Here is a 26,392-nt window from a genome sequence, read left to right on the forward strand (position 1 = left end):
CCAGATTAACAGGAGTAGGGTTGCCGGTCCCGGCCAGAGGTTAAATCCACAATGAGTCTGTCGAGATAAACAAATTAAAATTGATGTGTGGACGATTAGGTCATCGAGATTTTTGCGGTTTCTGGTGTTCTAATAGTGCTTCGCTTGATATTTTTGTTTGGTTCTGAGTTGCTACTGATTTACTGCTCTCAGTCTCCTGAAGTTACGGCCAGTCGAGGTCAGTGAATGTCGTGATGTTCTGTGGTTTGGCTAGAGCTGATATCAGGAATCAAACACAGCCCTTTGACAATTAAATATCCATCGATTGATTTGCGAAAGTCTACTCGCAAAGTCATTCATAACTATTGATAGAGGTGGACTGACGGAAAGACGAGATAGACGTGGAAATTAGGAAGCACAGGAATCATCTTGCTCCACCTGCTTTGCAGATGCAACGTCAAGTAATTTTACTGAAATCTCTTCTCGACTTATAACATGTCGAAAAATAAAGACTCAAGAATACGTGCCGACTCTAATGTGTCGGAAATATCGCAGACGAGTGCACGGATTGATGTATGTGTACACATTATCCATCAAGTTTTGAGGATACTGACACATCAGGATAATGTGTATGACTATCTTGCCAAAGTTATTTTAATCGGCCCTTCTGGATGTGGCAAATCAAGTATATTACATCGATTTATCGACGGAAGCTGTATGTCAGAATAAGCTCTTCGCAGCAGACTTACTCTAACTAATTAGGGAAAATTTTGAATTCATCGACTATTGGGGTAGAGTTTTCATCGAAAGTAATTGATGTCGGCACAGGTGCGAATCGGAAACGTATAAAGCTACAGGTTAGTTAAGCAAAGCATTTAGATTTATCTCTGCTAATTGAAGTCAGCTGTGGGATACGGCCGGACAGGAACGCTTTCGAGCGGTCACCCGATCATATTATCGAGGCTCTGCCGGAGCGTTACTGATTTACGACACTGCAAACATGAATACTTTCCGGATGCTGCCACACTTCCTTTCGGATTTGAAGAACCTAGCAAACCCGACTGTGTCGCTATTATTAGTCGCTAACAAATCCGACAAGTTACAGGAAGCTAACGCTGCGGATATTGTTCCGGACTCTGAAATTGTCGACTTTGCGCGCCAGAACGGTTCCATTCCGATAATTCACACATCTGCGCTATCTGGCTTAAACATCGATGAAACGTTTACCAGACTTGCAAACATGATTCTTACGAAAATCGAGCTCGGCGAATTAGATCCTGATGATATCGGTTCTGGCATCCAGTACGGAGATTCTCCTACTTGGGGTGATGGTAGTGTTCGTCGTCCTGGTAATAAAAGTCGCGGAAGAGGAGTTGTTAGTTTGGTTGGCGGTAAAGGAAGTAATGCATTGGGTATGCGGAGGAATTCATGTTGTTAATTGCATTTGGTTTGTTTTATAAAGTTATATTTTGTTTTGGAATTCGTTCCTTCGGTATTCTTGGTGTAAGAAGTGAGAACTGCTTAATAGTGCTACGAATGTTAGCGAAACGGTTTTGTCGGATCATGTATTTATAGACTAAATTCAGATATGTCATCATTTAATCACAACTCGAGCGAATCTCGACGATGGATATGAATTGCATCCGGATCAAGGCTATGAGTGCTCATATACTCCTCTGGTTCATCGTCCTCTGGATCCGAATTTTCAGGGTAATCGTCCAATCTTGACAAAGCATTGTCAACTTCCTTTGTCCAATTGGTCGACATGACGACAGAAAACTCTAAAGTTCCTGCAATATATAGCGCGATACATTGGCCGGCCCATAATCCAGACAATCCACGGCCATGAAAGGCAAGATAAATACCGAGCGGTAATGCAAGGACATAATATGCTGCAGAATTGATCAAGGCTCCGATATGCTGGCGGCCCATTCCGCGCAAACTACCGGAACAAGATGCATTGATACCGTCTGCGATCTGGAATATTGCAACGTAAGGGACAACTTTAGCAGTTTCCCGGATCACATCAAGATCGTCGCTGAAAATCTTGCCATAATAGTTACGAGCTAGCAACATAATTATCATAGCAAATGCACCGGTAGAAGCAGCCAAGAGTGCTACGGTATATGCAGCACGTCGAGCAGCTCGAGAGCGTCGTTCTCCAAGTAGATTACCCACTCTCGTCGAAGCTGCAACACCAATTCCAAACGGGATCGTGAAAGTGACCTGATCAGAGGTCATCACACAGCTCTGTGCAGCGAGCGCTATATCACCTAACCGACCCGATACTAGCGCTACAATCTCGAAAGCCCACCATTCGGTGCCTACCATAATAATTCCTAGTAAGGCCAATTTGTAGAAAATGCCCATGTTCGTAAAAGCTCTATAAGACCAGCCGCCCCAAGCCTTAGATCCCCGGGAATATTTTGAAAACAGACAAAGACCGAAAAATGAAAGCCAGTAGGTGATGCTAGTGGCTAACGGGGCTCCATATAAACCGAATCCAAGTGGATGGATAAACAGATAATTTAAAAGAGCATTTAATGGCGAAGTAATAAGAAGCACATAAGAACCTGCTTGAACGAGACCTTGTACCTGTAGATATTTCTTCAATGCTTCGAAGTAGATAAAACCCAGACCACCCGGAATCAGCGTCTGTAGGAATTTGGCCGCTGCCGCTGCCAGTTCCGGTGTTTGCCCCAAATGGATAAGAACTGGCTCTGCAAATATCCAAAGACCAATAATTGGAACATAGAGAGTTGCGAGAACAAAGAAGCCACGTTGAAGAAGAATACCGAGCCTGTCAATTAGCTCCATACTCGATTCAGATCATTAGTAATACATACTCGGTAGGATCCTCACTCGCCGTATAAGTAGCAGACCCCAAAGTGTCAATAGCCGTCGTTCCACCGAGCTGGATCAACCAGCCGGTACTCATCGCAAACATATAACTGAAAGCCGATACTGATAATTCAAAGGCACCGAGTCGCCCAACAATCAAAACCGAAACGGTCTGCAGCGAATTTTGTAGCATATAAGCCAAGATCACTGGCACTGACATTTTGAAGAGTCGTTTATATTCAGCCCAAGACACTTTTGCAACGAACCTGGTTGCGAAAAAGGCCGGTGTCGCAGGTCCATTTGGATCTGTCATTGCTGTATCAATGGGTATCAGTCGACTTCGATCGTTATCTGATATAGAGTCTGCATCCATTTCAGTTACAGCCGTTGATATCGATGAGCGTATCGAACTAGAGACAGAAAGACGTCTGGACTGACTTTGGTACTTCATCGGACTACCACTTGTACTGTCTTGGCTGGAATTTTGAGTCGGTGATGATGGCGACGAGGAAGATATCGAGTTCAGGGCCGATGCAGCTGACGACGCAGCAGCTGCCGATGAAGCAGCAGAAAAAGGCGACGACATCACTAAAAATTATTGTAACTGCACCTCGGTTCCAGAAATTTCAGACCACTAAATGAATAGATTCACCAATGATAAGTCGATACACACTCCTGCACGACGATAAGAAATCTAGGATTATTCAGCTAGAAGAACAACCAGTTCATCAATAATCAGACAAAAGTTCTGAAACAGTTAGATATCCAAAATGAAGCTGAAAATTTAAATTTCAGAAGTTAGTTGCTTTGTCGCTTTACAGATCCCATTGAGGAAATTGGTTCCAGAGATGCGATAAGTCTGGTCTGAGCCGTCATCATTAAACTTAGTCTAATTTACTACGAAAATGTTACAGCCTGACATGAAATGAACGATTAGCATCAAGTACAATTAAACTCCACTACGATAAATACTAGAACGCTGATGACGAAACTGTATCGTATCTCTTCGTTCAGCGATCATCAGCGCCTTATCCAGTGCATGCTGTGAATATCCCTTCTTCTAGTAGTTAGAAACCACGTATATCTTTAGAAATAATGCTAACTTACGCCATTGACAAATTCTCGCACCAAAGTCTGATATGAAGTACTCCATCCGATTGGTAATCGTCGTTTAAGCTCGCCTTCAATTTTAGTCACTTCCTGAACAAGTTCTTGCCGCGAACCAGCACCTTGTCCTACAGCATCCATCGTAGATGCCAAAAACAGTCGAATTGCTTCGTCGACATGCTCTTCTCTCGCAACTGACGATAACTGAAGTTTCGCGAGTGATTCTGAAATCCGAATAATTGCTTCCAGCTGACGAACCGTTATTGGAATACTGGACCGCTCGTTCGAGTCTTGCTCAACCTGCATCATTTGCTTCCGGATACCAACAAAATGACTTGACAATTTCTCGGCAGCTTCAGGGGATAGCCGAGGAGCGCATTTCGCCCGACAGTACGAGATATATCTTCTCATTTTCTCAACTGGGATCTCTCCTGACACTTCCTCGGTCGACACGGCCTGCTGGTTCATATGAATATTTATGACATGTTTCGCAATGCTCTGGTCACGGCTCTCGTTATGATCATCTTTCACAATGAAAATCATGTCGAATCTGGACAGGATTGTCGTCTGGAAATCAATATTTTCTCCTGGCGTCTTCATGTCGTCATATCTTCCAAATATGGGATTCGCCGCTGCAAGCACACTTGTTCGCGAGTTTAGAATTGTTGTAATACCAGCTTTAGCAATTGAAATCGTCTGCTGTTCCATAGCTTCATGGATAGCTACTCGATCTTCATCGCGCATCTTGTCGAATTCGTCAATACATACAACACCTCCATCTGCGAGAACCATAGCTCCTCCTTCAAGATAAAAATCTCGCGTCGCACTGTCACGTTGAACAGATGCAGTGAGACCTGCTGCAGAGGAGCCTTTGCCTGACGTGTAAATTGCTATCGGCGCAATTTTCTCAACAAATTTCAAGAGTTGTGATTTCGCTGTACCGGGGTCTCCAAGCAGCAAAACATTGATATCTCCTCGTAGTCGCATCCCGTCAGGAAGTATCTTCTTCGATCCACCCATCAGCAAACATGTGATAGCCTTCTTAATGTCATTGTTTCCGTAAATCGACGGGGCTATGCTGTTGGCAAAGATTTCATATAATCTTGGATGCCTGGAAAGCTGAATAAATTCTTCCTCTTCTTCTTCTGTAAACGATAAGGTTGACTTGCTGTTATGGTCCTGGTCTATCTGGAGACCAACGACTCGGACATATGGATTGCGAATCGCAACTGCTTTGCCAGTAGATTTATTAGCATGCTTCGACTGATAAATGGAATAGATTCCAACAACCGTGCACCGACTGCCAGGTACAACCTGGTTCGTTAAGTAACGGTCTGCTGATAAGACAATGTGTCGGGGAACTTCACCAACTGGAACCATATCGGGAGCTTCTTGGAGCTTTAGAACTTGCTGGTCGACAAATTGACAGCCATCATGGACAATTTCAAATGGATCGGATTTACATTGCTTTTCTCTTGTCGGTCCCGGAGGTGCCTCACATTGTCTTGGAATATGGACCCCAGAAAACCCTGCTCCAACATAAACAATCCGAATGTGATGGCAAAATTTGCATCTCAATTTCAGCATTGAAGCTCGCGACGATAAAGTTGAGGCGCCAATCACAATTCCGGGGATTCTCACCAATTTTGAGACTTTGGTTGAATCCAGATCCCGGATAGCAAGCGGATTAGCATTCGATTGCAAAATCACTTGACAGTATGGCATTTCCCGACGCAGTCCGTCTTCGATATCTTGTATGCTTTTCTCAGAATGACGACCTGAAAAGAGAATTCTAATTCCAACTTCCCGAGCTGCATCTTCGAACTAATGTTGTTAGAAACTTCACTCTTAATTAATGCTACGCTAACCTACGATAGGTAGAAGATCTGCAGGATCATTGGTCAATCGATGGGCTAACTCTTCATTATACGAAATCAAATGAGCCAGTTCCACTGATAAGCAATATCGTTTGACTAGAATGTTTTCTCGGAGCTGTTCTCTGCTTTTATTAGTTCTGATACAACTTCAGTAGAATTCGAATTCATACCTATAAATGAATTCACTGTCAATTCGAAATTCGAGAATGAAATCCCGGAAACTGTCTTCTGTATCTTTGCGAGCATGCTCATTTGGATCTTCACTTGGTGCCAGAACAGTAGCAGAGAAGACACGACCGATATCGAATGACATATTGATTATTTCAGTTTATAATAAAAATCAAGTATTATGATCTTATCAAAATGAATATGACATAGAAGTGGAAATACCCTTAATTATATCTAAAAGTAATATGAATAAATGGTGATTCAGATTGGAAGACAGGGATGGGTCCGAGTGCTAGATGGATAAAGTTAACGCGTCAGTTAACGCGTAGAGCCACCGCGTCAGTTTCGTGTCGCTTTTACCCTACCTGCACCGCCTTATGTGGCCCTGCAAGTAGGCCGTGCAGAGCCGCCTTAGGAGGGAGTCTGCGACAGAGTGCTAATCCACCTTGACCACCAAAGCGATTATCTAATCATCAACCTTTTTTCTTATTGGCTTAAACGGGAGTACACATCGATCCGCTTGGGAATTAGTCAATACTCTGGACTCGTGTTTTGTGTTTTGTGTATTGTTGGTGTGCGACAGTGTGTATGAGCTGTTTTGACCGCCAATGGCCTTACAGCCAGCCGAGCAGCACGATGCAACATTAGCAGCAACTACGCCATCAACCGAATTGACATCAGCAGCAGAAGGATCAAGTGCATCGATAGAAATAAGGCGGAAACAAGAGCAGCCAGCTCACGGGAATCATCAATTGCTGAAAAACAGTGAGTCTCGAGTGGATATCGACCGAGGTAAGATCAACGGAGCTGGAGCTGATGCGGTTCATGATGGTCTTCTAGCCTCTCCAGCTTCGGCGCTAGAACCAAGAATAAGCGTCGATGCTCCTTCAGAGGGGAACAGAAGTAATGTATCATTATATGCTCCTAGCACAATAAGCCCTCGGTCATCCAAAGAGGGGCTACAGGAGGTGTCGATGCCGATTGATTTGAATCCTCCCCCTTCACCGGGTCTTTCTTCTGCAATATCATATGATTCGGTTTCTTTCTCTCCTGCTCAAAGTATAAAATCTTCCTCAATTATGACAGCTTCGGGCCCGTACGCTTCGTATTCGGAAAGCATTTTAGGTAACCGAGGCCGTCGGACGTCGGCTAGTAGTAATACCTCTATTTTGAGCCAACGTCGGGATTTAGCTGCAATGGGGTTCAATCATGGCAGCATGACCTCGAACGGTATTTACTGTTAATTTTACATTTAATTTTTTCTAACCATATAGCAATTGCCTCGCTACTCAATTCACCTTCCGCACGTGCATCCATTTGGCCTCCGACAACAAGGGATATCCCACCGATAGCCTTGCCAAACATAAATATTGTCCCGACAGAGAAATTTCAGCCTTTTATCGACGGTACAGCCAGTGAATATGATCAATATGTACGCCGTCGAAATGCAATTCTAAGTGATATCAAAGAATTACGACAGACGAAATCCTCAGTTCCTCAACGGGGAGACTCGTTGGCTAATTTAGCTGCCACTGGAACTGCTTCAACCTCGTTTCTTGATGTTCTTGAGTCCAGATTATTAAAGGTTGCGATTAATGATGGCTTTTCAAAAGATACAATAACATCCCCAGCAACGACATCAGCATCGGCAAATAGAAAGAAATCAGTTCAAGGGACGCCACTTTCAACGATTCCCAGTGTCTATTTCGAGAAAAATTTTAATCTTGAAAATCCTCGAATATTTGACGTTGTGACGGAAAAGACAGATATGCATTCTACTTCTATGCCGTTACAGTCCACCGATAGTACCAGTTCGCGACCTCAGCTGGTTCGGAAATCACTGGCCAATAATGCGATATTGCAAGAAAAACTATCTTGGTATCTTGACACCGTTGAAGTTCATCTGATCAATGAGATCTCCAAAGCTTCACCGTCGTTTTTCGCTGCATTGGGCGACCTTAGAAACTTACACACGGAAACGACGAACGCAATCAACAAGATATCAGGACTACGGCAAGATCTCGCGCGGGTGGACCGGGAACAAGCAGCTGTTGGTCTGGAGATTGTTCGGTTAGAACAACGACGAGTAAATGTGTGCAAATTTGAGCAGGCTGTTGCGCAGATGAATCTTGTTTCTGATCTAGTTACTGAGGCCGAAGATCTTTGGACCCAGAAAGACGCAGACAGGTGCTGGGAGAAGATCAAGCATGTTGAGTCTGCAATCCGAGGCGACATTGATCGTGTGAGATTGAATAGCATGCAAGTCAAGCCAACTAGTAATTGGAAATACGAACTTTCGAATTTGAGTAAAGTACCTGCAATATCAGCAGCACAAGAGAAGATCTTGTTTTTGAAAGGTCGAGTCATCAATGAATATCAAGTTCGTTTCACGAAATGCTTGTTAGATGATATCCGGCGGCATGTAGCGTCTGTGCCGACGCAAGAAACCCTGGATCGACTAAGTAGGACATATACAAACTCAAAGTTAAATCGGTCTATCGATACGCCGTCCGGGACTCCTCCGCCGATCAACAACTCGTATCTAATCCTTTCGGAGGACCTAAAACCGAATGTGACGAAGTACTTGAATTTGTTAGAGAAAGTCAACTCAGTCGAATCTGGAGTACAGCGTTATAGGGACGCCATTATGCGGGAAGTAAAAAATCTTATCAAGCGAAATTTGCATTCGAACGTTTTTGATGATGATCTTTCAGTTTCGAGTGGGAGTACAAACCGGACTGCGACGGCTGCGCAGCTAGAACGGATGCTTCGAGAAATGCGACAGCATGATTTCGAAGACTTGTTAGTTTCGATATTCACAGGTATTTCAGAACTGTTGCGGCGATTATCCGTTCATCAGAAGCTTTTACTCGATATCACCTCTTCGATGGATCGAATTATAGATCTGTCGGACCTCATTGGCGACGCGGCGGATATCACGCAAGCACGGACTGTGCGAATTATATCTGTGCGACGAGACATAGATTCATTTCCGGACCAGGCTGCATTTGCAAGCTTTTATAATGTCATTCGTGTATTTTTGGCGGAATGTGAAGCCATCACGGGTCGATACGGGACTAAACTGTTGAATGCAGTGATGGCACTAAAGCCTGTCGCTCCTGAACCGGGAAATACATATCAAGGAAGTAGGAGATGATGGAGTCATTGAATATTAATATTAATTGTACAATTTACTGAATAAAAGAAAGAATACTTTGGAAAAGTTTGTCGAAAAATTCTGAATATGATTTCAATTTCTCGACGACAGCGGCGACCGCATATCGAAACTAGCCGCTACACGGGCCGCAGTGATAGAGCTGTCATAATTTTCACCAAACTCTTCCTCGACTTCACGATCTGTTATAGTTGGGGAAGTCATACTTGAATGGGACATGGGGGGCGGCTGGTGCAGGAATTCAGAGGCGTACGTGAACCGACCAGATGTGGGTGAAGAAGTAGGATATCCGCTCCAAAATTGGGCCGTATAATCGACAGCTGCCGGTTTCAAAGTCCAGGCACGCAAATCGTTGTCGAGAGTGTTGAGAATATCTCTCGTTAATTGCTCATGGGGATAGCTCGGGATCGAGTCTCCTGGTGCTAGTCTTTGTGAAGCGTTCAAGAGTGCGAGAAGATGGTTACCAGAATTTATGATCATCAAGCCCTTTTCAAATCGTTCTTGCAGAGCATTCAAATGCGCCTTTAGAGCGAACCCGAGCCGTTCACGAGTCACGTTGATTAGCTGAGCACGGGCAACAAGCATTTCCGCATCGACGCGGACAAGTTCACGACGCAGTTGCGCGAGCTTTCGAGCCCGGAGAATACCTTCTTCTGGTTTGCCTGCGGGTGACGACGACAAGCCAGAGGGCAGTTGCCCTGGTCCTAAGCTGGAATTAGAGGCTGAAGAGGAAGAGACCGAAGAGGCGCTAATTTTGGCGATTTGGTCGCGCAGTTTGGCTTGATGTGTTTCCACCGGACCGACAGACAATGTAACGTCGTGGATAGTCTGCAAGGATGCGGCCATCATTTCCAACCCGCCTTCAATATAATTTATGTCCAGGCCTCCCAGTTCAGAAATCAAGCATGCGTACTTGTCAACAACATCGGCAACAGCAGGATCATTTGATGTGCCTGCCCAATTCGACAACGTGACTCCTGTAGACTTGTTGGAGGCAACCACTGCCCTTGTATTCGTACATACTCCGTTGATTGCCTTCAATACGCGAGAAAGAGAAAAATTGTTCTTGGAACTCGGTAGGAAAAAAAATTTGCGATTGTGCGTCGGCCGCCGACCTGAATTGAGTTGTGTCGGCGCTAATGGTGAAGCAGGAGATTCCTCAGATCTCGACCTATGTGAGAGACTGCGATGCCTATTCATTAGTCGTGTAATCGTTTAGCTTAAAGGGACTTACATTGTTCAGTATTGCGTATAGATGAATTCATATGAAGTGTGCAGAAAGTAACATGATACACTACGAAAATGAGTACAAAAGAAGAGCTAATTGAAAAAGGGCCAACAAGATCTACTGATCATAAACAAATTACTGTAAACGGAAAGTGAGTCACGTGGAATAGCCAATAATGCGGATTGCCCTTTCTGCACCGACATTTTGGCCCAATGTTCTGAGAAACCAAGATGGCAGATAGATGAGTCCAAAGAGTGGAAGAGCTAGTTGACCCACTGCTACTTTTGGCTTCAATGTGAGCACAAATGACTCAGATACTGGGGGAGAGTACATAGAAGTCGCAGGGAGTCCGGTCGAGAGTGCGATGAGATTATTAAACACAGCCGGAACCGCATAGTTGACTTTGATACCAATTTTCAGGTCTTCTGTGTTGATAATATCGCCGATGGCAAATATCCCAGGGTCTGCACCTTCTACTTGAAGTGTAGACGTCACTTTGATTCGCGACTGTGGGTCCTTCCATTCGGATGGCGCCCATTCGGTGGCGGGCGTTGCGATGAAGGTGTTGAAAACCAAATCAGCCAGCATGGTGGTCACTGCTGTCGAATTTTCGTTGGACGTGATCGTTACCGAGCCATCGTTGTTATCCCGACCGTAGGAATTGAAAATCAGCTCGACGTTCTCCTGGAGTAGTATTTGCTCCGTTTTGCGGCGGAGCTTCTCCAAGTAAATGTTAGTAAGCGGTTTTTCTTTCGAATGAACCAACGTGATTTTTTTTGTTGTGCCGTATTGATGAGCGATCTCACAGGCTAACTCACATCCCGTCGGCCCGCCGCCCAATATAATGACATTGCGACTCTGCTTGATCATCTCTCGCCGAGAGTCGAGATAGGACATAATCTCGGAATGGGTCGATAAGGGCACTTTGATCGGCTCATCAAAGGAATATCCGGTAGCCAAAACCTGAATCTGATCAGTTAGAGATCATGCTACGACATGGCGATACGCACAAGATAGTCAAAACTAATTGGGTCACCGTGCTCGAGCAGAACCTGCTTCCTGAACTGATCTATCTCAACGACCCGTCCGCAGACTACGGTCCCAATCTCGGGACGCTTTTCAAAAATTTTATCTAGCGGTGTCACGAGATAGTGCGAGACGTCATTAACACAGTTCCGGATATACAGTGGCAAGTACACAAAATCTGGACGAGCATCGATCAAAGTGATATAGACATGGTTTGATTTTGCTGCCGGCGCGTCGCGGAAACGTGCAGCCAGTAGCGCACCAAACAGTCCTGCTCCTATAATGACAATTTGTGCTGACATTTCTGAAGTTCAAGCCGGTAAATCGATAGTTGAAGGTTGAATTGGTTATTTTGCAATTATCCCTCAAAACCAGTAAGGGTCATCAGCGTTGGTCTGGACTGGTCTGAATAGTATTACAACTACGACAGAGCTTAAGTAGTACACAGTCGTGTACGGAAGGGTAAAAGAAAATTAAATATAATAATGTGCATACATGTATCTGAATATTCATTTACGTACCTACATAAATGTATTATGTGTTCTATATTATGTATTTCGTTTCCTTTAAATGAGAAATTTCATAGTTGAATTAGTAGCGTACAGGTAGACAATGGACCCGTTACGCTACGTCATTTTGGCACGGCTCGATGAGTGCTGCGGCCCGTGGCTGAGCCTTGCGGCGACGGACAAGGGGAGATAAGCAAAGGCGTTTGTGTCATGTTATATACTGCGGAACATATCATGTTGTGATACTTTTCCTAAACATAAGATATAGTCGATATTGATTTACGTTAAATAAACAGATAGAGATAGATTTGCGACTCATTGGACCTTCAATTGCAATTGGATTAAAGATTTAGTCAAAATCAGATTATTGCTCGGGGAAAATCAACAATCTATGGCGCCAACTATTTTACCGACTTCAGGAAATAGTATATCACTTGTGAAGCGATATTGGGGTTATAGTAAGTATTTTTATGCTTTATTTATGGAATCTTGAAAAGATATTTACATTTTTGTAGGCTGTTCATATTATGGAACTTGTTCTACTTGGTAAGTCTTCTGCATTTTCGTGTTTCATGTTGTTGACTCTTTAGGTATTACTGGTATGTAGTCTGTAATGCTCTCGGCATTCTATGTCAAATTTGTATATAAGCGTGGAAGGATATCTAATTTTTAGGGGACGATGGGTTCTATTAGGAGTTGTTGTTGCAGTTGCTCTGATAACATTACTCCTTTGCATGTAAGTTACGCGTACACCTCTATCCTCCTTCTTACTCATATGCTCACGCTGTTAATCAGATGCGCATGCAATCGAAGAAGATCGAAGAAGGGCCTTCCTCCAGCGTACGGCACAGCCTGGGTTCCTTTTTCAGGGGGTCAAGTCTACCCCAACCGACCCCAAAACTATGGTCCTCCTCCAGGTCCTCCGCCTGCATATAATCCAGCTACACATCCCAGTCCCGTTCCAGTCGACCCGGCCTCGCAAGCTTATTATAGTAACGGTGCTGGAAATAATGGCCAGCAGACCGGGACCTTTAATGGCGGCAATAACTATGAGATGAGAGACTACCCACCTCCAGTGGGCCCGCCGCCAGCTGTTCATGTAAAGTGAACTATATATCTATTCTTTTAATCTATCTAATTTTGGTGCTTTATTTTTGGTTTAATTGGTTATTTCCTTAGTTGATTTAATATATTCGATATTTGTATAATCTATTCTCCAAGAACACCGACCTCCACTTTGTAATACCCATCTAATAATTCTGTTTATAGCCTCCAACAGTGCCCATCTCAATATCATCGCCTTTGAATCGATTATAACTTCTGCGGAACCGATCGTCCGGAGGAGCAGGTGGACCCGAATAGTACGGCTGGTGGTTTGGAATAGCATATGCGTTATTCGGCGCCGGCGTCGCTCTTGCTCTTGGATCCGACCGCGACTGACAACAATGTGCACACTGATTACAGCACCAACAGGCCTGTTGCGCGCCACAAAGCACGATCCGAAAAATCCAAGTCAACAAGGTGAATGCAACAATCACTGCAAGAATGATTCCCACTATAGCAATTACTTTGCAGCCTGTATTGTCCATGCATGTATCCCAATGTTTGAATGCTGCTCGTTCGTTAGTAAAACTGCCCGACATAAGAAAATATAGAAGAACTGAAGAACTGGATAGACTAACATTCAGCAAATGAAACTACTTTATCTTTCGCATCGTCAAGATCGTCAGATGTGTTCCGCTTCACTAATGACGCAAGCATCTGGTATTGAATATCCTGATTAAATGAATTCAATAACATCATTATGGTGTGCGAATTGTGAGCTATTTATTGTGTGAAGTGTACTATAGGTCTCTTAAATTTCGGAATAATCCTATGGTATAGTGATTTCGCAAGAAATATTGAATCCTGAAAAATGAAGGTGGTGTTCATAATTATTTATAAATTAAAATTCACTGCAATTATAAAATTAACCCAAGACTGCTGCGCCGCCATCTCACAGCCATCAAATTACAGAATCCAGGGTCTAGAGTGATTATCTAATTTGTTTGTAATGCCTGTATTTTAATAAAATAATTAACCCATTATTCCTACGATGTGTAATGAAATTTATATGTATATAAATATTCAAGCTAAATACATTTATATAGTATCGCATTTACCTCTATCCAATCGGCCGCTATTTGGCTTATTTACTAGATTCCTAAACAAGTAATCTAATGAACCGCCAAAAAACATCCGGACGGACCGCTCTTTCCGATCATTTTCCATGATTATCTAAAATATATTTTTCTATTCCCTTTCATATTCCTATTCGATGACACAGAGTCGGCTTTCTGAAATCATCTTTGTACCATATAATTATTTATTATCTTTCTCAACCTTTCTATCCTCAATTGATATCCCTAGCCTTAATCACTGGTAATACTCTTACGTTTTTCGATCATGAACTCGAAAAACGCAAATTGCCCAGGATTGCTGCCTCGCTCGTAAACGAAACGACCCGCCAAATAAGATCCGAAAATCGCCTTCAAATACGGCTCTGGGACGCGCTCGACGATCTTGGCAAGCCCGATCTGCTTCTGCAACAGCTTAGGTAGCGCTTCCTGTAGAATACCATCCCGAAAAGCCTCGTCGGCCCATAAACTGCTACTCTCCAGCTCTTCCGTCAAATCAGTGATCGCATTGGATAACTCATCAGAGAGGATAGACCGCGCTCGCCCACTCGCCTCATGTTCTCGCCAGAGCGCCTCAAACTCAAGCCGTGCATTCTTCTTGATCATAGCTTGCACCTCCGCAACATATTGCTTGTAAAATTCGGGAACCTTTCCGTCTTTTCTCACGCACATGTGCTCATAGAAGCCAGCGTCATCGAATGCGAGCGACGCCAGAACCTCCAATGATGACGATGTCACCCCGCCTTTGTTTGCCGACGCATCCTTAAATATAATACTACCAGCCTTTTCTAGCCGCAACTTGGCCTCCTGCGTTAAAAAGAGGTTTGCTCCTTCCACGATATATGGCACCGTACTCTTGCCATCTATAATCAGCTCATCCACATTGTTGATATTGATAGCCTCCGGTCGACCGCCACAGGGAACAAATACTTGGGCCCCGATCGTGCCAGCACGTAAATGAAATAGGTTTCTGAAGGTTGTGCCATTCTCCACCAGTTCCCCATTTGGTAAAGTAACATCTTTCTCATCGACAAGAACAAGATATCCTTTGTTGCTCAACTTGGACCGGTCAAACGCGGAAACCATCTTCCGCTCACGAGCAAGCAGCACAAGCTCCCCACGATCAAGACCATTTGGATCAACTAAGACGCCAGACCCATCTACTATGGCGATATACTTTTCATTGGAAAGTAGAATCTCATTTGACCCTAAATCTCCATCGGGACCACCTGTCTGCAACTTAAGTACCTTTGTTCCGTCGATTGCAAGCTTGCGGTAGATTCCTTCTACATATTCACGAACTGACAAACTGGTCATTCCGTACTCGTCATGCGGAATCCCTCCAAGTGCTGGCGACTTGCCCGTGAAAAACGACTTCCACCAAGGCGCACCACGGTCTCGAGCATGCACGGTAGCCCAGTCAACTAGCCCAGCCGTATTCTCATCAGGTCCCATAAAAATGATTTCAGGCTGCTTATACAGATCCACAATTGGACCTTTAACGCCTGGTGTTTCTCCGGGAAGTAGCAAATCCAGCATGGCATCAATATACTTTTGAAAAGACACTGTAGCCATATCTTGATGCTCAAAGTCCAGTAAAATTACACCCTTGGACCCACCTTCAGGAATATCCTTGTTCTTACGTTGCTGCGTATTTGCCAGGTTATAATTCTCGTCAAACATACTGCGTGCATTAAGATTGTATGCCTCCACACTTCGACTTTTGACAATCCGGATTCCGCCTCGGGCTATATCACGAAACCGTAAATGGAATCCTCGGAACTCCTGACCAACAACTAAAAACATGCCAAACAGTGGCTGAGGATATTCAATCTTAGGCAAAAATCCAGGATTTAGTCGGAATGACAGTGCAACCTTTGTAGGCGTATAGAAGTTAGTCTTCAGCACATGCTTGTTGAATAAGTGAAACGCATCCATAACTAACACATGGTGATCATTCGCCGCATTGCGACGGACTAACTTGGAAAGTTCACTATCAGTAAGAATCGTACTTGACTTTAGTCTCTGGTAGGACAAAGTCGGAAGAAAATCACTATTTTCACCAATCGATTGGACGTAATGTGTACTAGCAAACGATAAATAGAATTGGCGGACTAGATCCAATTGAGAAGAAATAATATCAAAAATATAGTCTCGCGTAAACGTCTCCTGACGCAGCCGGCGCTTAATCTTATTAAGCACTTCCTGGTGACTGGTCTGATCTGGATTCAAAATCGAAAGTAGCGTATTGTACTCGGGACCAAGCCGATTCAAAAAATGAGTCACAAAAATCGTCACGCAGTGTGCATAGATAGCCTCCTGAAGACTAAGATCACCAACAGCAAAGACATGCTGAAAAAGATTCTTGGGCAGACAATACAAAAGAGAAGCCTCTTTTGTTACCTGATGAATGGAGTGCTCAATTGGAGGATATCTCGACGACGAAGGCGAAGGTGAGAGGTACACACACATGACTGTAATTCCATTCTTAAACTGCTCAATATATTTACGAGTGGAAGTAAGACCATAATAGTGGTAGAGATCAGAAAGAGCCGAAAAATAGTTACTCGCAGAACGCTGGCGATATGCAATAATCAAACGACGTTCTCGAGTTCCCTCAATCTCGTACATGTCAATCACTGGACCCGATGTCTGACGCGCAGCGAGCTCAATCACAGACTTGTATATCGTCTTTGTATTATCTGACGCTTTATCTAGAAAACGCTTGTCGGATATTTTCTGCATATCTATCATATTTTCATCGTAATCACCCTCGGGAAACTCACACTTGTACACAAAATAGCAGCGAAACTGCTGTTGTGAAGTGTCTCCATTGACAATGCCCGACATACCCGCTCGAGATCTAAAAGTTTCAACCCTATATGCACGTGCCGGAGAAGATCCATTGAGGTACTTCTCGTCAATACGCTGCTCGTACAAGGGCCCATCTAGAGTAGTTACTCCAGGCACGGAAGTGTCAATGTAGACAGCATGATCTTCGTCCTCACGGTCTAGACGAAGTTCAAACAAGTGATCCTTGCGTGAGAATGCGGCAACCTTGGCACCATAGATGGACAAAATGTGGTTTGCAATGTTCTCGACCGATTCCGTCGCAAAGTACTGATCTATGACAACATACTGTTAGTACCTCAGATTCGCTAAGAGGGGTTGAACACATGAAATGAAATGGTGAGCGATGCGCGATGAGCACGCCACGGAGGCACGTGCGTCAACACTGAAGGTCGTGGCGCCAGAACTATAAGCTCTGATGAAACGCGGAAACAAGGACAAATGGTATGGAAAAATAAGAGAAACGAGGAAATAACATACCATCGATCCCTAGCGTGTTGTAAAACCACTAGAAAATATATTAGTAAAAATCTGGCGTAAAATAATGCGCGGTTGAGTGCTATGGATGGAACTAAACGTAGCAAGAATAGACCAAGAATAGGAATATCTGGGGAAGAATTGGGAGAATCTGCCAAATCAAAGCAAATCATCAAGCAAGAATATAGGAGAAGGCCATCACATACATTTGTCTCGTCTTGAATGAGAGTATCAGGAACGAAAGCACTGCGGTCAAGTTCGTCCATCACTGCTCTGCGCGTTAGAATCCGGTCTATTCCAAGCATATCAAGTTAAACAAACAAAAGAATGCATACCTTCTTCCATCTGGGCCTCCTTTCCAACAAAAGGCTTGGACACATAGAACGGCGATTCCTTGATAACATGACGACCTCCAATGATGGAGCTCTTTACCGAACCTGGAACAGACAGATGGACGGGCTGTGGAGACGGAGTTCCGCGCTGATCTGGAGTGAGCGCACCCAAGATCGAAGAAGTCGGAGCCATTAGATCTAACTTAGCTGCGAACAGCTTATCGATTTAGAAACGAGCGAGGTTTTTCTCGGAATAAATCAAATATCTGGATTATCCGGTGAGTAATTTTTTCACCGACTAGTTTTTAATCTAAAACTTGATATCTGGTCTCAGATCGGGCCGGAGATAGATTCTCTGGATGCTTTTATAGCAGCTGAAGACCACGATGGTACAAGAGACGTTGCTATGTCAACGCGGCTGATCCCAGAACGGCAAGTCAAATACACACTGGATGTCGTGACCTCGAACAGGGTAAGGATGACTGAGAACTTGAGCATGATCAAGATATTGACGTAATTGGAGAAAATAGACCGGTTACAACAGCAGTAGCAGCTCGGAGCTGAGTTTCCGGTTTAGCATTGTGAACGCTTGTTTCCGGTTGCGTACATGTGCATTGCTGCGGACTAAGAATCACATCGTATGGGCCCTTCAGAATGCTCAGTCTTGTTTGCCGTCGACGGTTTTTCGCAAGCGGTTGTTCTGAACACGACATATCACGAGCCTTAAAATAGGGCTCCTGTTTGGGGAGTTATACTTCGTGTTTTCTATTTTGCGGATTGTGTTTTGACTTACAGTGCTGCTCGAAGCAAGACGGATCCGAAAGTGCTTGAACACCGCGCGAGTTTTCAAACCTACAGATTATCTCCTTCTGTGCTAGTTGGCGAGCATCGCAGAGCATTGATAGGCACCATGTTATACATTTACCCTATTTCTAGTATTATGCCTCATACATCCCTGCATGGTTCAATTCGCCTATGTCAGTATATTGACGCGCTTACCTTCTTTGTTTGTCCTGGAACGCGTCAAGAAGCGTCATAGTGCGGCTCAGTACGCGTCCGTGATGAGCTCGACCGATTTCCCCTGGCTTGAGTTACTATCTGTTTGCAAATTGGTTCGAGCCAGGATAGCCTTACTTGATTGAATTTATTGGTTTGGGCTTTCAATTCTTTCTACTTTTTTCTATTTTAAATTTTTTGACTCTCCATTTCAGCAGCAATGAAGCAAAGAAAAGTTCGTCCTCCAGATATTGTTCTACCTCCTCCTTTGTTTGCACCGGTCGATTTTACTAGGACTACGTCGTCGTCGCCGACTGGTCGGGTGCTACGATCGCCCGCTCCAGTGCGTACGCCTCTACACACGCCAACTTGTCTTCGCCGATCAACTATTCGCCGATCATCTGCGATCGCACAGTCATGTTCTCAGTCATCTATGAATAGTCCTGTTTTGGAGACGTCGAATAAACGGACGCGAGTTGATTACTCATCAGCTTCTTCTAACGTCGGAAGGAATTCAGCTTCATATTTTCCGGATAAATTATCAATAAATATTAGTGGAAATTTCAATGGAACTATGAATTCGACTCTACAAGATCGACCCTTGCAAACACCTATCGAGACCGCATCTGATTGGTATCTGAGCTGTAATGGCGGCAGTTCCTCGGATGACTTAGACACCGTTTCCGAGCCCGAGACTCCGGAAGAAATGGTTTGTCTGACTATTAATTCGGTGTTGTGGACTCCAAAGCAGGACTCTCTATTACTTCAGGCACTGGAGATCCACGTCAATGATCCGCGAACCGCTCCGTTTGTAGGCGAGGTGCCTCCACCAGCCTTACTGCGCCGAATCGCAAAGACAACGATCAAACTTGCTGGTCAAGATGGAATTACATTTCCCTATTCGCGACGTGATATAAGAAAACGAATTGCTTGTTTGAATGGCTCGTCAAGAGATCGATCAGCGCTTGCAAGCCCGGTTTTGCGCGACGTGGGCAGTGGACCTATCCGACAATTGACTGCATTAGCTCATGCAGGCAAGGATTTCCATGTGCCTCGCTTGTCTCGATCACTAAAATCTCCATTTACTGAGGGTATTCCTTACCAGTCCCGGAAAATGGCAGTGTCTAAATCTCGTCGATCTTTATAACACTACATTCTGAAAAGTAGATTTCGATATTGCTTATATTCACTTCATAATAAAATTTTGGCACGATCACACAATTATATTATTACGCTGATTACGATTTTTCACGAATTGCTACGAAAACTAAAAATTAGAAATTGGAATACTATGATTGAGTGTACAAGGTGGAGTCAAGCGGAGTGGATTGGATTACAGAGTTGGATTAGGTGAATTGGATTCATTGGCTTTGGACGGAAATAAACAGATTAACATTGATTGGAAGTATGAATTGGCTATTTTGGAAAATATTTAATTGTTGAATATTTATTTTGCTATGGCTCGATCCAAATTTTTAAATTCCCATCAAGGCCCGCAGAAACTAACTTCCGGTCAAAGGGATGCGAATCGACAGCCAAAACTGGTCCATCATGTCCTTCTACCGATTGAACGACTTCTTTAGTCTGCACATCCCAAAAAAACAATTTGCCATTTTCAGACCCACTAACTACCCATACACCTCTATTGATCGAGAAAGTGGCGACAATCATGTATTTTTCGTTTATGTGACCTTGATACGTTTTCACTCGTCGACCCTTCAAATAGTCCCATAAACGCAAAGAAGAATCCAATGACCCGGAGAGTAAGTATTTTCCGTTCGGCGAGAACTGAACTCCGGTTACAGGAGAGTTGTTATCTTCGATCAGTGTTTTCAAACACTGACCGGTTGACGTATCCCATAACCTGATCTGGCCGTCATGGCTACACGAGACAATCATCGTGCCATCACGAGAGAAATTGACGGCCGAGACAGGATCTGAATGTGCGGGAAGAGTACGCAAACATGTACTTTTCTTAACGTCCCAAATCTTTATTGACTCATCAAAACTTCCTGAAGCAATTAAATTCCCTTTTGGACTAAAATCAACACTATATACGTAATTCGTGTGACCTCTCATAACTCTTAGAATGCGGCCCTAGCTGCGATTAGAGCGAATCATTATCAACGCAAATCCAATTCACTAACCGTAGTTACATCCCACACCCGCAAAGTTTTATCGTCCGACGCCGACACAATCATCCGACTGTCCTGAGACCAAGATATATCATTAATTCCTCTTCCATGTCCTTCAATTGTCATTTCATATTCTCCGGTCTTGGAGTTCCAGATTTTGATTGTTCTGTCCGCAGCTATCTAGTAAGATCAAATGACCAGAAATTAGATTGAACAGCACCTACATGCACTAGCGATCCACACACCGTCAGCACTAAACTTTACACACGAAATTCCTGCTGTATGTCCAGTGAGCAAAAACACAGGCCTATATCTAGGTGCATCAGCTCTTGCAACCGGTGCCCGACGAACCGCGTGCTCTTCTCCATTCAATGACGTCCCACCCGGTCTCAACGCGTCGCCTGGATGCGACGGCAGCTCTGAGTCAGTTGTGTCGCCACTATCTGAAGACTGCGAACGTCTTCTGTACGCCGGCGAGTCCTGCGCATCTGGCAATTCCACATCGCTCATCCCTTGCTCGGACCTTTTAGAGAGCACAGTTGAGAGAAATATCTGTCTTGAAGTTAGAGATATGACTGGGACACGTTTGTGGGATATTGTCACGGGACAAAACTCAGCAATGGGGTTTGTTACGGTGGCGGGTCTGGGATTGTATATGTTGTTTCACTGCTGCGACTGCAATTATTGCGAAGTTCATATTATAATTGCAGTCTCAAAGATCAGCAAAAATCGGGAAACCGAGTGAATTGGATGATATCTTCGTCAGATTCTGCGATGGCGTCGACGATCTCGCTTGAAAATGTGACCACAGGTCTGTCATCTAGCCGGTCAGTCGAGCAAGCCCACATGACTACAGACAGCAGCAGTAAAGATGGCCTTGAATTCAAAGTACTGACTTTAAATTGCTGGTGAGTTTGCAAGTTAATTATATAGTTCTCTTATTAACTGAGTAAGGGGTCTGAAATTCGTGTCGAAACATCGCAAAGCCCGGATGCAGTATATCGCACATGAGCTTGCCCATTCGGAAGCCGACATTGTTGCTCTACAGGAATGCTGGGTTCACGACGACTATGTCTATATTCGTCAGCAGACCGAAAAAATCTTCCCGTACGGAAAGTTTTTCTACTCTGGAATTTTGGCTGGTCCCGGACTTGCTGTCATTTCGCGGTTTCCAATTGAATCTGTCAGCATGATTCCCTACACAATCAATGGCCGTCCGTCAGCGTTTTTTCGTGGTGACTGGTATGTTGGAAAAGGTATTGCTAGCGCTGTAATTCGACATCCTAAAAGTGGCGTTGCGATTGAACTGTTCAATACGCATATGCATGCACCGTACGGTCCTGGTGATGCTTCCTACGTGTGCCATCGAACTGCGCAGGCCTGGCAGCTTTCAGGCCAGATCCGCGCGGCGGTTGAGCGAGGCCATTTGGCGATTGCGGTGGGCGATTTTAATTCTCGACCAGACAGCCTGACTTATTCATTACTTGTGAAGCGCGCGGGGCTAGAGGATAGCTGGACGACTGTTCACGGTACTAGAAGAGAAGGAATCCTCGCATCTACATTAGATCCCCTGGAACAGATTGAACTGTTGGGTATTACTTGCGACTCCCAGCTAAATACCTGGCGTTCAGATCGGGATATTTCTGAGGCTCAGCGACTGGATTATGTTTTCCACGAACCGCATTTGTCCACAGCCACTAAGATCGAAGTCGCATTTACAGATCGCGTACCAGTTTTGAATGAGTCTGCATCGGATCATTTCGGGGTTCTTGTGAATATGCGCGTTTTGCCTTCTATAGCAGCGCGACATGTGGCAGGCTTAAATCAGTCGCCAGATTTGCCAATAGTAAATCGACCTGATCAAAATGGGCTTCCACTCGACCGTTATGAGGCGATTTTGGATATCATCGAAACATATCTTCCAACGGCGCATGCTCAGAAATTTTACCGGATCATGCATTTTTTTGTATCAATTCTGGCGCTCGTCGTTTTACATATTGGAGTTTTTTGGGTCAAGATGGGATGGCCAGTTTTTCTTGTTCTTCTCGGGTCTGTGATTATTGCGCTGACTGGTTTATTGGACGGTTTGATAGGATATCTATTTGGCCGGAATGAGATCCGCGCGCTGCGAGAGTTTGAAGAAGAAGTATTTTGGGAATTGACAAGGAAGAAGGAACTTCAAGCAGCGACGATCGACTCGAAAACTGTTTAAATTTATTATTGCATTAATGAATAACCTGGAGTGGTTTGGTAATGGGCTAAAGGAACTGTGATAGGCGAGATAATTTTTAATATTATAATTAGTTAGATTAACCGTATGAATTGTATGAATTTTATTAATAATCAGTATCCGACTTCCTGATTAGGGTAGTGATCCCCGGTCTAAGCTTGAGGAACTAGAGGTCGGGAGTTTGTTGTCGAGGACCTTGTTGAGATTTCTTCTAGAACTTTTTCGGATTTATTTTTCTTTCAGATATAAGTACATAAACACTAACTCAATTGATATATAAAGTAGATATTCGAATATATTTTGAGTGAACAGAGAATTAACAATTTTTAGCTGACTTGAAACTCACAATGGCTACTGGGTATGCTTATTATTGTAATGCTGTTATCGAGGATATTCGCACTGACAAAGACAGTCGTTCATTCACTCTCAATACTGGTGCTAAGATTCCTGCAGTCGGCTTAGGAACTTGGCAATCTGCGCCTAACGAGGTCTATGAAGCTGTTTTGGTATGATTCCTGGAGTTTCTGACCATTGTAAATGCGGTACTAATCTGTATAGGTTGCTATCAAGACCGGATATCGTCATATCGACACCGCTTTTGTAAGTCCTACGAATTCTGTCAATTTTTCTCTGTTCTCTTCTTCGGAACTAATAATTTAGGTTTATGGGAATGAAGCAGAGGTTGGAAAAGCCATTGCTGACAGTGGAGTTCCTCGAGAAGAGCTGTTTGTAACGACCAAGTTGTGGTGTACAGACCATAGCAAGGCTGCAGAGGCGCTCGATGTTTCGCTTAAGAATCTCGGACTTGACTATGTGGATCTTTATCTAATGCATTGGCCCGTATCGTTTGCGCCCGGAGAGTCCTTGTTCCCGACCTTGCCAGACGGTTCAACGGCTTTCGACAAATCGTGGGATTTCTGTAAGACGTGGGAGCTCATGCAGAAGTTGCCAAAGGAGAAAGCTCGCGCGATCGGCATCTCTAACTTCTCTACAGTCAACTTGAATATTCTGCTTGAGTCATCAATCTGTAAAGTCATTCCTGCTGTCAACCAAGTCGAGCTCCATCCCTATCTTCCACAGCATAAGCTTCTTGCCCTCTGCAAGGAAAAGGGAATCCATGTGACTGCCTACTCACCTCTGGGCTCTACATCAGCTCCTCTTCAAAACGAACCGGTTGTCAAGGCTATTGCTGAGAAGCTTGGTAAAACATCTCCTCAGATCTTGATTTCTTGGGCTGTTTCCCGTGGTACTTCTGTTCTGCCGAAATCGGTTACTCCTGACCGCGTTCGCAGTAATTTTGAAGATATTGTTCTTTCGTCTGAAGACGTTGACGCGATTTCACAGATCTACAAGACTACTCAGAAACGTGTCGTCAAGCCAAACTGGGGTATTATCTTCCACGATGATGATTTCTAATTTCCTGGATTTATCAGAGGTCTATTTATCTAAGGAATCTATAATAAATATATAGCCAAATAACTGTACAATCCCATACCAATGCCCATTATTACAAAACACCAACTTCTATCCAAACAGTAAATATGAAAAAAGGGGAGGAGTATTTTAATCCGCTTCAGCAGTTATGACAGCTGTTTTATCATCGTCAAAGTTGACTCCATGAGCAGAATCAAATGAATGCTGCCCAATATTACCACTTGTCGCAGGAATGGACATGCGCTTGCCCATCTCATATATCGAAATCATTATCGCACAAGACACGCTGACCTTCATCATCCTAGGCACAAGACCTTTGAAAAGTCCTGCTGTGCCTTCATCACGTACAATCTCTCGAAGCATTGCGACCATTCCGTCCAGTTTTGGATCTTTGCTTTTAAGAACCTGGCGTCTGGTTTTACCAACATCGAATGGAGTGGTAACAAACGCAGCAAACGAGCCTGCAGTAGCGCCAGCAATAAAAGATTGAAAAAAGGCATCAAAACTGCTACTATTGTTGGACGTATGCAAGGACAATGTCCGCGAGTCGTTGTTGAATGAAGTCAGCATGCGCTGCATGTTTTCATATCCAGCCCAGTAGACCGCGGAAAACGGCACATCTCGCCATAATGTCAGAGTCAGTCCGCGCCATAGGGAAGCAAAGCCTTGCTGCTTTACCATCACCGTAAGACTTTCCCAAGTCATAGAAAATGCTTCACGCGATGTCCGCGGCGTCCGTGCAGATGTAGATGATGCAGATGAAGAAGAGGATGTTGATGCAGAGGGTGACGCTAGAGACTGTAAACGGGTTCGAAAGAGCTCAATTGGAGAAATCGCGGATGTCGCCATTGTTCGAGCAATTGCACCTGCAACTAAAGGTGCAAGCGTGTCGCTGTGGATGGGAATATGACTCCTTAAATGATCGTATCCGACAAAGTAAATGACGTTCGCGGGAATCGCCATTGTAAGTGTTGGCGACAGTCCTCGCCATAAGGCGCCCGCACCCTCGTTGCGAAATATTTTGCCAAATCCGTCCCAAGTTCCAGTCAAGACGTGTCGTTGAGAGTACTGCTGGACGGCACACTCGTCGAAATGCGATGCGACACAGTAATTGATCGACGACGGAACATTAAATACATCTCGGCAACAGGCTGTCACACCCAAGTCGCCCGCCGGTGTCGAAAGGGTTGGAAGAGGATATGACTTTAGTTTCCGCGGAAGCGTGTTTGCGGTGAATGCCGACTGTGGTGTTTGGATCGATTCCTGTAGTTGCAACCGAACACGGATGACATCGAATGGAGTTACTACAGCGGTTAATACACCCACAAGATCCAACTTCAACAACATAACACCATAAATCTCACCTAAAAGCGATGTTATTAATGATCCCGTGCAAGCCGACATTATTCTCTGGACCAGCGCTACCTGCGCAACCTGTTGAACCTTCTTGGCCTGCTGGACCTCGTTGGTCTCTCTAGACTGATCACCCAAATGCGCCATTTTCGCAAAAAAAAATTCGAAAAATTTCACCAGGTCAATATTCTGAACTTAGATATCGTTAAAAACAACCTAATATCACTTGAAACCGCCTAACAAAATTTAATGTGTTAGTGCTCATTGGTCTGCTGAATTCAATAAATTTCGACCGGTGCGATCCAGATAACATGCGAAGTTCTAGATGCGGGGTGGCGCTAAGTAAAGTGAAGGTGTTGGTTCCAGGTCTTCAATACATTATACAATTGTTACACCAAATGCTATAGAGTAGATAAATTTTATTTCGAATACATTATATTATATCAAATAACTTAACATAGAGATGATGTTGTATAGAATATATTATAAAATGTGTAA

General features: G+C 44.1%; 14 protein-coding genes across 14 annotated transcripts; 6 read left to right on the plus strand and 8 right to left on the minus strand.

Annotated features, from left to right (window-relative positions):
• The first annotated feature begins 55 nt into the window (after window positions 1–55).
• Window positions 56–1,581, plus strand: V1516DRAFT_669699 (P-loop containing nucleoside triphosphate hydrolase protein). The gene is made up of 5 exons (XM_066921226.1): window positions 56–217; window positions 279–552; window positions 601–694; window positions 742–836; window positions 884–1,581. Exons 2-5 carry the CDS (start codon window positions 475–477, stop codon window positions 1,415–1,417), a joined length of 801 nt encoding a protein of 266 aa, XP_066780384.1. The 5' UTR covers window positions 56–217; window positions 279–474; the 3' UTR covers window positions 1,418–1,581.
• On the minus strand, window positions 1,582–3,133 carry V1516DRAFT_694439 (mate-domain-containing protein; the record flags this gene model as incomplete). The annotated part of the gene is made up of 2 exons (XM_066923946.1): window positions 1,582–2,779; window positions 2,826–3,133. The coding sequence occupies 2 exons, from the start codon at window positions 3,131–3,133 to the stop codon at window positions 1,582–1,584; spliced, it is 1,506 nt and encodes a 501-aa protein (XP_066780385.1).
• Window positions 3,134–3,691: 558 nt separating this feature from the next.
• Window positions 3,692–6,205, minus strand: V1516DRAFT_669704 (MCM2/3/5 family-domain-containing protein). Its single transcript, XM_066921227.1, has 4 exons — window positions 5,975–6,205; window positions 5,800–5,926; window positions 3,928–5,751; window positions 3,692–3,877 (listed from the first exon to the last, which is right to left on the minus strand). The coding sequence occupies exons 1-4, from the start codon at window positions 6,115–6,117 to the stop codon at window positions 3,770–3,772; spliced, it is 2,202 nt and encodes a 733-aa protein (XP_066780386.1). The 5' UTR covers window positions 6,118–6,205; the 3' UTR covers window positions 3,692–3,769.
• Window positions 6,206–6,580: 375 nt separating this feature from the next.
• Window positions 6,581–9,129, plus strand: V1516DRAFT_683653 (uncharacterized protein; the record flags this gene model as incomplete). The annotated part of the gene is made up of 2 exons (XM_066923520.1): window positions 6,581–7,202; window positions 7,247–9,129. The coding sequence occupies 2 exons, from the start codon at window positions 6,581–6,583 to the stop codon at window positions 9,127–9,129; spliced, it is 2,505 nt and encodes an 834-aa protein (XP_066780387.1).
• Window positions 9,130–9,175: 46 nt separating this feature from the next.
• On the minus strand, window positions 9,176–10,565 carry V1516DRAFT_107288 (Eisosome component PIL1-domain-containing protein). Its single transcript, XM_066918590.1, has 2 exons — window positions 10,382–10,565; window positions 9,176–10,339 (listed from the first exon to the last, which is right to left on the minus strand). Coding segments are annotated over exons 1-2 (1,119 nt in total). The 5' UTR covers window positions 10,384–10,565; the 3' UTR covers window positions 9,176–9,222.
• On the minus strand, window positions 10,069–11,937 carry V1516DRAFT_669709 (uncharacterized protein). The gene is made up of 3 exons (XM_066921228.1): window positions 11,386–11,937; window positions 10,382–11,338; window positions 10,069–10,339 (listed from the first exon to the last, which is right to left on the minus strand). The coding sequence occupies exons 1-2, from the start codon at window positions 11,701–11,703 to the stop codon at window positions 10,532–10,534; spliced, it is 1,125 nt and encodes a 374-aa protein (XP_066780389.1). The 5' UTR covers window positions 11,704–11,937; the 3' UTR covers window positions 10,069–10,339; window positions 10,382–10,531.
• A 234-nt stretch (window positions 11,938–12,171) lies between these two features.
• V1516DRAFT_669716 (uncharacterized protein) lies at window positions 12,172–13,122 on the plus strand. The gene is made up of 5 exons (XM_066921229.1): window positions 12,172–12,368; window positions 12,426–12,456; window positions 12,501–12,509; window positions 12,584–12,646; window positions 12,706–13,122. Exons 1-5 carry the CDS (start codon window positions 12,302–12,304, stop codon window positions 13,016–13,018), a joined length of 483 nt encoding a protein of 160 aa, XP_066780390.1. The 5' UTR covers window positions 12,172–12,301; the 3' UTR covers window positions 13,019–13,122.
• V1516DRAFT_669720 (uncharacterized protein) lies at window positions 13,030–13,838 on the minus strand. The gene is made up of 2 exons (XM_066921230.1): window positions 13,593–13,838; window positions 13,030–13,522 (listed from the first exon to the last, which is right to left on the minus strand). The coding sequence occupies exons 1-2, from the start codon at window positions 13,711–13,713 to the stop codon at window positions 13,161–13,163; spliced, it is 483 nt and encodes a 160-aa protein (XP_066780391.1). The 5' UTR covers window positions 13,714–13,838; the 3' UTR covers window positions 13,030–13,160.
• A 483-nt stretch (window positions 13,839–14,321) lies between these two features.
• Window positions 14,322–17,939, minus strand: V1516DRAFT_662274 (Glutamate/Leucine/Phenylalanine/Valine dehydrogenase-domain-containing protein; the record flags this gene model as incomplete). The annotated part of the gene is made up of 4 exons (XM_066920434.1): window positions 14,322–17,212; window positions 17,418–17,445; window positions 17,621–17,682; window positions 17,750–17,939. 4 exons carry the CDS (start codon window positions 17,937–17,939, stop codon window positions 14,322–14,324), a joined length of 3,171 nt encoding a protein of 1,056 aa, XP_066780392.1.
• A 1,023-nt stretch (window positions 17,940–18,962) lies between these two features.
• Window positions 18,963–19,889, plus strand: V1516DRAFT_683657 (uncharacterized protein; the record flags this gene model as incomplete). The annotated part of the gene is made up of 1 exon (XM_066923521.1): window positions 18,963–19,889. One exon carries the CDS (start codon window positions 18,963–18,965, stop codon window positions 19,887–19,889), a length of 927 nt encoding a protein of 308 aa, XP_066780393.1.
• Window positions 19,890–20,105: 216 nt separating this feature from the next.
• V1516DRAFT_669732 (WD40-repeat-containing domain protein) lies at window positions 20,106–21,411 on the minus strand. The gene is made up of 3 exons (XM_066921231.1): window positions 21,102–21,411; window positions 20,890–21,053; window positions 20,106–20,839 (listed from the first exon to the last, which is right to left on the minus strand). The coding sequence occupies exons 1-3, from the start codon at window positions 21,385–21,387 to the stop codon at window positions 20,198–20,200; spliced, it is 1,092 nt and encodes a 363-aa protein (XP_066780394.1). The 5' UTR covers window positions 21,388–21,411; the 3' UTR covers window positions 20,106–20,197.
• Window positions 21,412–21,502: 91 nt separating this feature from the next.
• On the plus strand, window positions 21,503–23,315 carry V1516DRAFT_669734 (Endonuclease/exonuclease/phosphatase). Its single transcript, XM_066921232.1, has 2 exons — window positions 21,503–21,785; window positions 21,832–23,315. The coding sequence occupies exons 1-2, from the start codon at window positions 21,628–21,630 to the stop codon at window positions 23,087–23,089; spliced, it is 1,416 nt and encodes a 471-aa protein (XP_066780395.1). The 5' UTR covers window positions 21,503–21,627; the 3' UTR covers window positions 23,090–23,315.
• Window positions 23,316–24,591, plus strand: V1516DRAFT_669737 (NADP-dependent oxidoreductase domain-containing protein). The gene is made up of 5 exons (XM_066921233.1): window positions 23,316–23,388; window positions 23,438–23,465; window positions 23,520–23,613; window positions 23,666–23,707; window positions 23,768–24,591. The coding sequence occupies exons 2-5, from the start codon at window positions 23,455–23,457 to the stop codon at window positions 24,521–24,523; spliced, it is 903 nt and encodes a 300-aa protein (XP_066780396.1). The 5' UTR covers window positions 23,316–23,388; window positions 23,438–23,454; the 3' UTR covers window positions 24,524–24,591.
• On the minus strand, window positions 24,527–26,211 carry V1516DRAFT_669740 (mitochondrial carrier domain-containing protein). The gene is made up of 2 exons (XM_066921234.1): window positions 25,906–26,211; window positions 24,527–25,845 (listed from the first exon to the last, which is right to left on the minus strand). The coding sequence occupies exons 1-2, from the start codon at window positions 26,039–26,041 to the stop codon at window positions 24,671–24,673; spliced, it is 1,311 nt and encodes a 436-aa protein (XP_066780397.1). The 5' UTR covers window positions 26,042–26,211; the 3' UTR covers window positions 24,527–24,670.
• Window positions 26,212–26,392: the final 181 nt, after the last annotated feature.

The sequence above is a fragment of the Lipomyces oligophaga genome (genome assembly GCF_038497815.1).
Source record: "Lipomyces oligophaga strain CBS 7107 unplaced genomic scaffold V1516scaffold_1, whole genome shotgun sequence".
Lineage (NCBI taxonomy): Eukaryota > Fungi > Ascomycota > Lipomycetes > Lipomycetales > Lipomycetaceae > Lipomyces > [Lipomyces] oligophaga.